This window comes from Pinus tabuliformis, chromosome 5_2 (genome assembly GCF_031772625.1).
Source record: "Pinus tabuliformis cultivar Carrire ecotype Pingquan chromosome 5_2, CPIR1, whole genome shotgun sequence".
Lineage (NCBI taxonomy): Eukaryota > Viridiplantae > Streptophyta > Pinopsida > Pinales > Pinaceae > Pinus > Pinus tabuliformis.
This window is the reverse complement of record NC_142306.1, coordinates 420,418,586-420,433,385: the sequence shown is the minus strand read 5'-3', so window position 1 is coordinate 420,433,385 and position 14,800 is coordinate 420,418,586. Positions and strand designations below refer to the sequence as shown.

Below are 14,800 nucleotides of genomic sequence, written 5' to 3'. Positions count from 1 at the left end.
CTAGCCTAGGTTTATAGTGGCAGCTAGTTGGATTTGATCCTAGGCCTTGTTCAGGATAACTCTCACTAGTTACCGATTATCCTAGATTAAAATATATATATATATATATATATATATATATATATCTATATATATATATATATATATATATATATATATATATATATAAGCCTAAAGCCTTAATTTGTGAAGGTTTGAGGAGGCACGATTATTAAAATTCATGGGACATAATAGATTATGCATTTTATATGCACACTGTCGGTATTGTCAGCTTAGGCTGGCATCACCAACACAATTTACTCTCAAATCCAATCTAAACACAGTGCATACATCTACACAACACGATCTCCTATTTATTTACAGAGGAATAAAATTCAAGGCTATCTCACATTTTCCTAGCCCTCTCGTGAAGGAGTCAAGCCAAAATTGGCTCTGACACCATGCTATAAAATAGAGAGAGATCAGAGAGCGATTTATTACACACAATAAATCACACCTAGATATTTTTATTGATAACAAAGGTTATATATATATATATATATATATAAGACACAAATTATTGACTTCAATACATGTAGATCAAGACTAGAACTCATACATTAGAAATAACAACTTCTATACTGACTCCTTGTAACTGCTAATGACAGCTGCACATGACATGGAAGAATTTCTTCCAACAGATGTGTTTAAAGTGGAAAAGGTGGAGGAATAAGCCTACAAGGCAATTTTATTGGCGCTACTAGTATACTTAACAACAACCAATCAACTAGATGTGTTTAAAATGGAAAAGGTGGAGGAATAAGCTTACAAGGAAATTTTTATCAACGTTCCTAGTATACTTAATAATAATCAATCAAGTAGGGTTATCTTCGGTGGTTTAGCAAAATAGTTGTAATCTTCCCCACCTAGGTTTAAATCCTTGCAAGTGACATGATGACTTACAATGCATTGACAAATACGGTTGTATGGCTTCTTAAGTGAGTATGAATATTAAAACCTTTTCGAGCCTTGTGAATTCAGTCAAGCACTTATTTAAATTTAATATCTTCATATATAAAAATGGATTTGTCAATCAATGATTTAAATTTAATATTTTCATATATAAAAATGGATTAACAATTTAATTGCACCAATAAGTCTCTCTACAGTCCAATAAGGGCGAGATATTATCCTATAATGTTACATTTAAAAATAATAAAATAATACTTACATTACCAAATTAAAACATAGTAGTAACAAAAAAAATTAAAAAATAAACATAGTAATAACTTATCCATTCCCATGGAAGGAGGAGCATTAGGGGATATGGCATATTGACTTAGTCAATTGATCCATATCATTCATGTTTCCAAAATAGCCCCTTTAATGACCAATTTGTCTAATTCTTGATTACTCTAGGGAAGAACATCCAACAACTTACAAAGTAATTTTTCTAAAAGATATATTTTTCAATTTATTATGTTTTGGAAGAAAGCCAAGGCTAAGGGTGATCATTATGAGTGAATTTAGATTATGAGCTAGATCCTTTGGCTAGTTGTTTTAGTTCGGTCTCAATTTCCAAGCATGAGATGTTTTTTTAAGTCTTTTGGGGTGAAAAACAACCCCCACTCCCACCATCCTAGATAAATAAATAACAATCGGTTCAATAATAATAATAATAATTTACTTTTAAGAATAACTTTTAAAAGTGAAACTGATGTTTAAGATTTTCCTTGTTTGTGGGGTAAGATATAAGATATGCATATAAGTAAAATGAATAAAACATCTCTATTTGTGGTGTAAAACAAGTTTAAGATTAGTATTCCATGTTTTATTAAATGTATATATGTTTGACTTATATATTAATTTCTTATAAATAATAATAATAATTTAATTAGTTTTTATCATTCTTTTAAAAAAAATTGTAATGTGTCATCTATAATGAAATGAAGTAAGTGTTTGGATGTTTATTATAAATTGACACATGTCTTATTCATGGATAATTTAATTTACACTGTTGTGTTCATTTATTTATCTCACATTATTTTTATTGTTAATAACAATAATAATAATTCCAATTACTTATGTTTCAAATTAAAATTGATACAAAATTGTATTACTTAATATGGACATTGAAACATTTATTTATGATTGGAATCTTTTTTTTATTTATACATATAAGCACCTTGTTCATATTAAACTTCATTATCAAATTATTTTTAAATGTTATGTGTCAATTAGATATGAATTACACAACTTGCTGATATTAAAATGCATAAAGCACTCAATTAGGTAAGAATTACACAACTAACTGGTACTAAAATGCATAAAGCACTCAATTTGTTTGAGTGTTAATTACTGTATCTCTCTATATAAAAAACAATGTGATATTAAAGATAAAATTAACTATTTAATAAATAAGCAATATTGAACCATGTTTTTTTTGTGATGCGTAGTTTTTAAATGAAACAAGACTATATACCAGGAAACAAGACTATATAGCGGACTCTTACACTCCAAGGGAGTAGAGCACTGTTGCTAATGATATACACACAAAATTTCTCTACAAAGAAACAAAATATCAACGCGTGTGCGGCATGCCTCTCATAGAGTGAGAGCAGTGGGTGCAATTGAACCTTAGTGATAGTTGACATTCGATTTGTATGTAGCAGTGGGTTCCCAATTTTTCGGGATAACGTTGTTTGCCGTGAGCGTTTTCTTGCCGGAAAGAGAGGTCAATCGAATAGAGAAAGGCGCTTGGAGAGGGTTAGGGTTATTGAGAACCCAGTTTACACCCCATTTATGTGTCATCTTTTGCCATGATTTAGAGTTTGCCTGCATCAAAATCAAATAAAACAAAACGGAGATGATATGACACAAAATCCCAGCTCTTATATAAATCTCTCTCTGATCGTATATATACACAAAGTATGAATCTGTGTATATATCATAAAACTTGGGTATATATATGTGCAGAATACCTGTTGTAGCTCAACTGCTGCAAGATCACCATCTCCTGCTTGATATTGAATAAATACTGCGAAAGAGAAATTATTGGCTCCTGTGTCAACGTGGAGGGCAACATTCATCCCCGAGTATTGGCAAGGCACCCTGCATAACCAACAAAAAGCAAGTGTGTTTTATGTCAAAAACAATTGAAATTATAAATGGGCCAAATTGTTAATGATGGGGGGTTAATTCAGTAGAGTAGATATAAAATACCGTTGGAATGATATAGGCACGATTCCAATCTTACGGAGGTCTGCATCTTTACCGGGAGCTGCAATGCTGTCAAAGGAGGCACCACTGAGATCAAAGTGTGTTTTGCCACCTCCGCAGACTCCGCCACCTGGACATTCATCAGTGATCACCACAGTCACCGGCTTTCCAGAACAAACGCCACTCTCAGTGCACTTTACTTGATAGCAAGCTCCACAGCCTTGTCCGCCTTTGAACAGGACTGAACTTCCTGCGGCTATTTTTGAATTGAAAGGGGATTCTTTCACTATGCCTCCGAATCCACATGCGCCTTCTGCAGTGCAACAAAAGAAATACAATTTCATTTTCTCTTTCATTCCAATTTGTATATAATATAATACTAATACTACAATGCAATATTGCAATTACCGTCACTCCCGAATCCATGTAGATTTCCATACCAAGTTGCAGTGGCCGGCTGCCAACCATTACTCACAGCCACCCATTTGCATAGAATTACAAGTGTGATCACATAACTAAAAAAGAGTCTCATTTTCGAAACCAACGAAGGGCATAAACTCTTCTAATGGACTTAGAGAAACTACAGTGTACCACAACTCCTAAACCGAAAGTACAGTGTACCACAACCCCTCAACCTCTTCTACATTTATATAAAAAAAAATTGGCACAACTTCGTTTTAGGGTTTTGACCGTTTCTCCACTTTCTCCTTATTGTTATCAATATATTATTATATTTATAGTAAAAAAGATTGGCAACTTCGTTTTAGGGTTTTGACCGTTTCTCCACTTTCTCCCTATTGTTATCAATATATTATTATATTCTTCGTTTTACGGTTTTGACAGTTTCTCCATTTTCTCCGTATTGTTACCAATATATTATTATATTTATTATTTTATTTCATTTAGTCTAGTTTTTGGGTATATGTAAACTGTGAACTAATTATATTATTATTAATATTTTGAAATTATATTATATTTATTATTTTATTTCATTTAATCTAATTTCTCTTTTCTGTATGTGTAAAGTGTGAACTAATTATATTATAATTAATATAAACCATGATCATATTATAATATAATATAATGATAATCTACGAGGATAGGTTTATTAAAATATAAGAAAATTTCAGTTTTCTATAAATAAATATTCATTTTTTAATTTACTTCATTATGAATGTATGTAATAATATTCATTACTCAACAACACTTTAATTGAAGCTTATTCTACTTAATAGACAAAATGATCTTTTTTCCGAGCATTATTTCTCGTCAATTTTTATCAAAATACTTACAAGTTCTTTTAAATTATAAGTTTAATTTTTTGTTTGCAAAGATGGAATGCCTCTAGGCTTTTTGGATGTGCTTAATAAGTTTATGCATTTAATTTAAAAATGTATTTTAAACAACAAGAAATCACGATCTTGCTAAAAATTATATTATTTTATTTAGGCCAAAAAGCAATTTCCTCTATTAGTTCACTACGTCATAGTCTATTTTATCTATTTTATCTATTTATTTAACACCTCCGTACTTGTCCTCGTCTTAGAGTTTCTCGTTATAGACTTTGACAATATCTCAATATCCAATGTACTATTATTAATATTTTATACTTTTAAATTATATTATATTTATTATTTTATTTCATTTAAAGTTTTGAATTATTCCGGGCCATAATTCCATTCCCCTAAAATAACTTCCTTTGTGTATATTACTTTTTTAATATAATGTTATACATAGTTTAACTAGAACGTATATAAATATAAAAACTTAAATATGAACTATTAAAATATTATATATTTATTTCAAATAAGTAATAATTAATACATAATACATACTATTTCAAATAATCAATTGATAATACATATTAAGAGTATTTATAATGTTAATTAATTAAAAAGATATAATAATAATTTAATGGAATACAAATATATGATATTAAATGTTGATATTCGTAATATATTGGAATGTTGGTTTATATATTTTTTCTATTTTTTAATTTAATGTTATAACATTCTATTTACTTAAATAACTATATTTATTATTCAATAATATATTTTATTTACGTAATTAATGTTATGGCTCAATCCATAATTTCAATTACTTAATTAAATATATGATACGACAAGTAGATATATTGAATGCCTTTGGCTCCCGAAAAAATGGCTCAATCCATAATTTCAATTACTTAATTAAATATATGATACGACAAGTAGATATATTGAATGCCTTTGGCTCCCGAAAAAGCGCCCTGCTCTGATGGCGGGCGATAAGCGTCATTCATTTTTCCACTCTGTTTTCTTGACATGCGGAGGTCACAAATTTTCCACAAGTTTCCCAAAATGGGCCTGCCCTCTACCTCCGCCTGTGAATTCAATGACGAATGAACGGGAGCACCCGCGCTCACTTGAGAGTCGTCGACAGCGTATCCTGATTTTAAAATTTAGATAAAGTATCCCTCACTAATCGGGTCTTTGAATTTATCAAAAGTGCAAACCCTGCAATCTGCAAGCATGTTCAATTCGCTTAAGTCTCCAGACCGCAATGACCGTTAGTTAACACAAAGATTAATGTTATTTATATTCAGCAATGACCGTTAAAAACATAAAATATTTAGTGTCGTGTAACAAAGTCATTATTGTTAATAGTCAACTCATTTTTATTATTTATATAATGCATGTTAGCAAAAGAATTAATAAATTATTTAGGGTTAACAATAGACTTACCGCTGTATGCTAAATGAATATTAGAATGGATTCACTGTTGTATGAAAAATGAATATTATCATGTCTTCATAGGATATATATTTTCCTCTACCTATGTCAATAGAATCACGAGTTATGGTTTATCTTAAGTTTTTCTCTTTTCATTTTTTCTCAATAACTATAGTTTATAGCTTGCTTTGTTTTTTCTCGTTTATTTTTTCTAAATTCGTTTGTTTTGTTTTTAGCCCTACATACTTTGTGATTTTTCCTCCATGGTTTGAGATTTTTCTGTAATAGTTTTTTTGTTTTTTAAGTGAAATTAAAAATTTAAAAGAATTATTGGAATTGCAAATATTATTTGTGAAGATTATATATTTTGGGTGTAATATGAGTTTTTTTTTTTTTTATCTTATTGAATTTATTTATGCATTTCAAATATAATTTAAATAAAGGAAAATTGCAATTTCACAATAATTTTATAATTACAGTTAGTGATAATTATTGGAAAAAGGTTACAAAGTAGATGTTAGATACCTAGTCCTTAGGGACTGAGATATGTGATAAATATTTAGGAAATAGATGAAGAACTATAGGTGAATAGAGGGATCCATTAAAAGTTTTTAGAAGATGAAACATGAAGTCACTTTCTCTTGTACATATGCATTATATAAGTTAATGAAAATTATTCAACCATGGATTCATTCTCTCTTCCTATGAGTGGTATCAAAGCCTAGGTTTTTTGATAACTTCATGATTTTCTTCTAGAAATATCTACCATCCTCTACTCATTTCTAAGAATCTTTGTCAAGCCCTCTATCAACAATGTGTTATTTCTCTAGTTTGGAATGCCACTTTAGATTCCCGACCTTCACATGGAACATCCCCATTTGAGTGCCCAGTTAGTGGTTATATATTATGTCTATGTTCTTCTCTTATAACACATTTGAAAAACTTGGAGATGCATCCACACAATGAGTGAAGGGAAATCACAAGGGTCTCTTCTCTAAAGGTTTCTTCTCAACCATGATAAGTTCCAAGGCGCATGTCGCAGATGCATAGAACATGAATTCATTCTTGTGAGTCGCCATAATAAAGAGGAAATCCATATCTCCTTATGTGAATTGTTAAATGCTCGGATATTTTGAAAGCATCTTCCTACTTGGTTTTGTAGAGATTGTATATGGAAAGAGAGACATAATTCAAATGGGATTCCACTCTAGCGCACTCTAATAAAAGATGGAATATGGTCCCTCATAAGAATCTAGGTGAAAGGTCAATGTGTGAGTTTCTTCTTTGAAAGAGGTCCCCTGCCTTTCTTATAGCTTTTGGTGTAGAATCAATCCCTAACATAAGAATTATATTTACAAAGGTTGAAGAACATGGCATGGAGGATATATATGGTGCCACTTTGAAACTCAAATTTCTAGAGGATTGTAGCACTTATAGGTTACTTAACAAATGACTCTCCTTCCTATGCCAAAGACACTTAACTTGATAGTCCTATCCATGGGGAAGGGTTCAACTCAAAACTCTATTTGAAAATGCATTCTCTCATTTCCATTGTTAGCATGGTGCATCAAATTTTTTTCCCTAAAATAGTGAACGATTAAACATGCTCCAATTTTTAGAAATGCGTAGGATGGCATTTGCTAACGAGATGATGACAATGTACCTATCAAACCTATAGCAAATATAGAGCTTGTCATATGGAAGAGAAAATACAATAAAACATATTCCTTGATTGTTGTGAGGGTAAGCGAAGAAGTGAATTGTAACCTTATTTCTATTAAAGATTCTTATGATGCTTTAAATAAATTGAAATATTTGTATGACTCACACTTACAATTGGAATTCATAGAATTGTTGGCGTAGATATTCAAGTTAGATTTGAAGGATGATGATCCCATGCCTTTAGCTTCTATGATCAAATCCATCATGCATGATATCCATACCAATATATTAAAGATACAGATTCATCTCACAAGATTCATCAAGGCTCTCTATCCTACACATTATTACTACCTTCAATCCCTATACGCTAGTGGCCATATGAAGTTTCTCACAAAAGACTCTAGTGGAAAATTTTGATAACATGAGAAACCTTTTGGAAAGAAGACAAATCACCCCACTGGAGATGTTATGTGCATTTCTCAAAAAGGAAGAATCAATCACATGATTATTCGAGAGGAAAAGGTAATAAAGGGGATGTGTAAGAAATAATTCCAGAGGTACAAGGTAGGAACAATCACGTTGAGAGATCTAATCTTCATTATGTATCTTATGAAAAGAATGGACATGAGGCAAAGACCTGCAAAATTGCATGGGAGAAGATCAAAGACAAGTAGGATTAAAAATAAGAAAAGGTAAAGCATAAGATCTTGTGAAATATAAAGCATCTAAATATATTGATTATATTGAAGTAAATAAAGATTTATTTCACACTTCATTTATTTATTGGAGGGATGCATTCCTGCTTGACATAGGTGCAACATGCCACATGAACTTATGGAGAAACTTCTTTAAAGCTTTAAATGATAATGTAGATGGTACAATCTATCTTACAAATGAATAATTCTAAAACCTCCGAAAATTGGCACTGTTAGGATAAAATTGCCAAGATTCTTGGATTTTCTTCCACATGATGTTCTCTATATTCCCAACCTGCAAAGGAACTTGCTATATGTTGTGCACATTTGATACCAAAGCCACTGTATTCATATATTTGACGTAAAATTTTAAATAAGGAAGACTTCCAAGAACATATTCATTATTATAGGAGTGGAGGATGAAAGATTATTGACGTTGAAAGGGACATCTACTCATGAAAAATATTCTATATACCTTCCACACCATGATGAAGATACATTGTGATATAGTCTCTTATGGCATGCCAATTTGGCTAAATTAATTATTATAACTGTTTGTTTGCTGAAAATGAATGGTGTTTTTATTTTTCCTACTATTCCTAGGAAACTAAAGCAATGCAATATTTGTTTCCTTAGAAAACAAAGCAAACAACCTTTATATGATTCCACTTCTAGGCATGTAGGAAACTTCGATTGATACATTTTTATTTTTGTGGCCCCTTTCCCATTCTATATACTAATGGAAATAAATACATCATATCCTTTATTGATAATTACACCACAATGTGTTGTATATACTTGTTGAAAGATAAATCACATGCTTTTGGATCTTTTACAAATTTTCACATATGGATTGAAAATGAAGCACACTCACATATTAGCACTCTTTGTATTGGTAACATAGGAAAATATACATCTAATGAATTTGAAACTATCTTTTCCAACACGAGATTCAACATCAAACCACAATTTCATACAATTATCAATGGAATGGTGTAGTTAACAGCATGAAAGGGACTCCCTTAAATATGGTTTGCTCAATGATATTTTAAAAAAAATGAAATTTTTATGTTTTTGGATTAATGCCATGCTATGAGTAGTATATGTGAAAAATAGATGATGATTTCATGCTCTTGGGAGGAAGACTCCTTATGAAATGTGGTATGGACACATTCTTTTAGTGAAGCTTCTCAGGGTCTTTAGTTCAACTTGTTATGCCTTAATTCCAAAGGTGCAAGGAAACAAAGTTGATGCAAGGAGTCAGAAATGCTTCTTCTTCGGGTGCTGAGACTCAATCAAGGCCCTCTAACTAAAACTAAATTTATCATATAATTTCACAACAAGGAAAATAACATATTCATAATGCAACAATTATTTGACAATAGCATATAAATAAAATTTGATTTACAACATATTAAAGATGTAAAGAATTTGATTTGTATCACTTTACATAAATAAAAAAGAAAATGAAAGAATGTTTGATCCAATGGCTCAATTAAGGTGCTCCTATTAAGACTGTCTAACTAAATTTTCCACATTTCCAACTAAGAATGTCTATTTGGCTTCTTAGCTTAGGGAACCTCCATAGGGTTCCTAGCCCTCACAGCCTAAGTCCAACAACGACTATCGTAGTGTGTCAAAAAATAGGCCCAATACTCTCCAACCACAACAAAAGTCAATCTCAAAACCAATATCGTCAGTTCTCATTCCTTCCGTACTCCTCTAATTCCTTCCTCCAATGCCTAAAATAAAGATCAATGATTTCCTTATCCTCTCATCCTGCTTCCTTTTATGTCTCCCCCGCTCATCCACCTCGACCACCTATCATTAAGTCCATGAATACACCCCCATATTTTTAATTTAATGACCTTAACTTCCCCCCTATATCTTATCCAGAATTAAGTTTGAGGAAGCAACTTGTCAAACTCTGGGAAATGAAATAATAATAAAATAATAAATATTAATATTAAGTCATATCAGTAAAATTACATATTCACAAGAATCTAATAAATTTAATACTAATAAGTATATACCAATATAATTTAATAATTATAAAATAAGATTTTAAGGTTAATTAAACATTAATAAATATTAACCATTAATCAAGCTTAAGCATTTATTTAATCACCTAACATTTAAAGCTTTAGAATACTGGTGTATTCATGCAAGATATGGGTATGTAGCTAGCCTACACATACCTTGTATCTATAATAATAATATTTATTGGAATCAAGCACAAAAATTCAATAATTCAATACTTAGGTTAATAAGATAATGTAAGTTAATAATATTGATCCATATTTATGAAAGAATGAAATGAAATACAGATTCAAACCAAAGTCATAGAGAGACAACAAAAAAGAACTTCAATTAATAGATATCAATTGTTGAAAATTGTTTACGGGTCTAAGCATGGAATCGGTTTACACTTTTTAGGAAAGGGAGGGCTTGTTTAGGTGAAAAAAGGGAGTTCGATCGAGCCATTTTAAGCCCTTGTTCGAGCCATTTTTAAGCACTCGATTGAGGTGCTTGGGGGATAAGAAATAACTTGATCAAATGTTTAAAAAAACACTCCATTGAGCTCATGCGTAACGTTAGGTATAGGAGCTCGATCGAGCCGTAGAGCTTGATCAAGCCATGATTTCTTATTAAAAAAACCTAGCCACAGTCTACGCAGACCATTTTGTGCGGATTGCAAGAAAGAAGAAACTCGATAAAGGATTTCTAAGCTCAACCAAGATGGATGAGCTCACTCCAACTGCCCAACAATCTTACCAATATCCCATAGGCTCAAGACAAGGCAAGTTTCCTATCTTTTTTCTCTTTTATTTATTGCCAATGTCCCATAGGCTCAAGCCAAGGTAGGTTTCCTATCTTTTTGTCTCTTTTATTTATTCTTTCTTGCACAATATAATAAATTAATTTGAAATAAAAACCCATCATGCAGAAACTACAAAAAACAACCACGAAAACCACCATGAAAAGCACAAAAAAACAACCAAGAAAACCCTTGAAAACCATAAATAACCACCAAGAAAACCCTTGAAAACCACCAAAAAAATATTATGATTTTTTCTATTGTAAAAACGTTATCTTTTAATTATTCTAGGTTTTAAAGTTTTTCTTAGAAATTTAGTGAAATAATTTTTCATTTTTTTTTTGTTATTTAAAATGCATTTAAAAAATATGCCCAAAAAGATTCCAAAATAGAAAACAACCAATAAATAAATAAATTAGCAGCTTGAGATTGACATGATGAAAATGGTTGTTCATGGTGAATGTCTATTTATCAAATACACTTTTTTTAATTTAAATTAATTTATATTTTAAATATTTTTTTACTAATAAATACTGTAATTTATTTTAAAAAATTAATTGTACATAAATAAAATATTAATTAAATTAAAAGTCCAAAACCAGATTTTTTTGTTATTATATATATATATATATATATATATATATATATATATATATATATATATATATATATATATATATATATCAAAACATAGAGCGCTCTCTCTCTCTCTCTAACATAACATAGTTATATCGCTCTCTATAACATAACATAGTTCTATAACTATTTAACATAATTTGCTCTTCATAATAATATAAGATGAGTGATGCTCAACAACTTTTTAATGCTTGAGTTTATCTACAAAATGTGATTTTCCTTAAAATTTCCAATACTCATATTTGTAAAATTATTTTAATTTAATGATATGGAAACTATACATATCTTAGTTCCCATTCTTATTAAATTTATTAGCTGACTAATGATTTTGTAACTTACACTTCCTATATTAACAATAGATTTTATTTATTTATTTATTTAACTATATTTAACTTACACTTCCTATATATATATATATATATATATATATATATATTATATATCCAAGTTTCAACAATGTACCATTGATACATACATTAAATCCATGATGAAAAGTGCATTTAAAGTGAGTAAACACATTTTGACTCTTTTGTAATTTGCATTAAATTGTTTTATTATGTAGTGTGTTGTATCATAAACATTGTTAATGTGCTTGCACCTAGTACATGTCATGTGTCAAAGTCAAACATTATAAGAAATTGTCTTATGGAGTATTTGGTTGGCATGAAATTTTATTAGTTTTGCAAATAGGTTTATTTTAATTTTTTACATATATTTACATATTTATGCTCTATGAATAAAATGAATTATTTAGAAATGGAAAAAAGTGTGAAGTTAGATTTGATCATCTCTTTCAATTGTGTTTACATGAAACTCAATACCTTGGATGATAAATTATAAAAAAAAAGACTAAAATTTAGGACTTGAGGCTAGATTATTCTACTTGAGTTTAGAAATAGTTTTCTTGTCAATATTCTTTCTAAGTCAACATTTCTTTCTTGGATTAGATTATATGTATTATATATAATATTTTTTTTTATATGTAGTAGTTTAGTTAACATTTTTTTCTTGGGTTAGTTTATATATGTATTATAGGTAATATGTAGACAGCCCCAAGGGATAACTCAGTTGGTCGAGTTCCTGTTTCTAAGTAACTCACCTATCAAGAGGTCACGAGGTCAAATCTCCTCGATTCCCTTGGGGTTAGGCCTTGCTAGTTTTGCTGGCAGGTAGATGCCTTCAGGTTGATCTACCTGGATTTTCCCATGGATGTAGCAGCCGCTTAGTGTCTGTGAACCACCTTAAAAAAAGGTAATGTGCAAACACATCTCCTATATGCTCCCTAACCGCAGGGTTTCAGAGTGTGGGGGAATCTGGTATACATGGTCAATCTCATGATAGATCATGTAGCCCAACTAGAGTTTGTGTTCCACTCAGAGATCCTAGCTCCGACACCAGTCGGAGTGTCAAAGGCAGTGTTTCTGACTCTATGGATGATCGTGTTACATATAGTGGACCTTCTTAACCAGTTGTAGGTACACCTCCTACATTTTTAAATCCTCTTTAAATTTTATGTGTTTATGTCTTGAAATTGCCTTTAATTTTTAAATCGCCTTCAATTAATGTGTTTGAATTTAAATTTTATGTTATTATGCTTCTAGTTTGTTATATATGTTAAATTATGTTTACGATTTTCAAACCCCCAGCAGGGAAAAGTTGAGGATCACAGTGAAACATTGATCCCTCTATGGAACAATGTTATAGCTAATACCACAGTTGAGGATGTTAGGGCCCAACATAAATGGGTCACATGAGAGATAGGTAAAATATATGCTAGTTCACTTACTAGGCGTAGTTTGTCTTTGATGTTGGATAACATCAACAGGTTGATCGAGACATATCAAAGGGTGGGCCCACAAAGCCACCTCCTACATTCCATACATAGGATTAGGAGGCTGGAGGTTAGAGACCCACATACTTGGGAGGTGGTGAAAGATGCCACCAAGGACATTGATATTCGTGGGGAGTTTCTTGACATCCCTTCGAACTGTTATGCTAGACATGTCAGTCTGATTCTTCTCAAATATTTTAAGAATGTTGATGCGGCCCCTTTTGTTCATGATCGATTCATTGGAGCTTGAGGCCAGCTCCCCCACCATGACCAGGTCCCTATTTACTTTGCAAAGCATATATATGTGGAGTTCGTGCTACATATGAGGCCATATTATACCAACACTAAATTTGAGTTTTATGGACCTAGTATGATCATGCCATAGCTCATAGCGACCTTGCGCATGTAGTACCATGTTACGAACATAAATTGTATAAAATAAAAATAAAAATAAATAATGAAATGAGGATTATGTTAAATAGTCATTAGTTAAGTGAAAATGGATGTCTAAAAGATATGCCCGGTCATGAAAGGACACCTTCCTAGGTATATATGCGGGTCCTCATTGTAACATTCTACATCACTTATACATTTTTATATATAATAAATTATTATTACAAAATACCTCTCATGTATTTTACCTCTCACTGCACAATATGCCATTACGTTCACGTCCTGAATTCATGGAGTAGTTTAGTAAAATTCAAGAAGCATTTTAGTGTTTAGAAAAATCATATGCAGAAGTTAAAGCATGTCGAAGGGAAATCCATAATAAGGAAGATGATAGCGATGGTGTAACGAAACAAGGTGAAGCAGGAGAAGAAGATTTTGATCAGAATGATGATAATGAAAACAAATATGTAATAGATAATGATCCAGATGAACAATATCATAACAATGAGGAAAATGTTGAAGAAGACATTAATGATGATGAAGAGAAAAATTTTGAAGAAGATGACAAAATTGATGTTGCAAGTCATTGTAAAAATTTTGAGAGTGTAAAAGATTCTATGAATTACCTGAATGAAACAAGCCAACATAGAGAAGACGAGGATGAAGAGCAAATTGATGATAAGGAAATCGATGCAACAACATCTCTTTCTGATTCAAGCAAAACATGTGAAGGGAAGGAAGTGATGCTTATGGATACACCCACATCGACGGAAACTCTCATGAATTCAAGAGACAGACAAGATAAAAAGGACAATAAATCAACTACAATAGAGAAGGACTGGGATTTTTCAAATTG

At 30.9% G+C, this 14,800-nt stretch overlaps 1 protein-coding gene across 1 annotated transcript; it reads right to left on the bottom strand.

Annotated features, from left to right (window-relative positions):
• Positions 1-2,616: 2,616 nt before the first annotated feature.
• LOC149159357 (expansin-B16-like) lies at positions 2,617-3,730 on the bottom strand. The gene is made up of 4 exons (XM_089434266.1): positions 3,607-3,730; positions 3,202-3,511; positions 2,961-3,090; positions 2,617-2,814 (listed from the first exon to the last, which is right to left on the bottom strand). The coding sequence occupies exons 1-4, from the start codon at positions 3,728-3,730 to the stop codon at positions 2,617-2,619; spliced, it is 762 nt and encodes a 253-aa protein (XP_089290392.1).
• Positions 3,731-14,800: the final 11,070 nt, after the last annotated feature.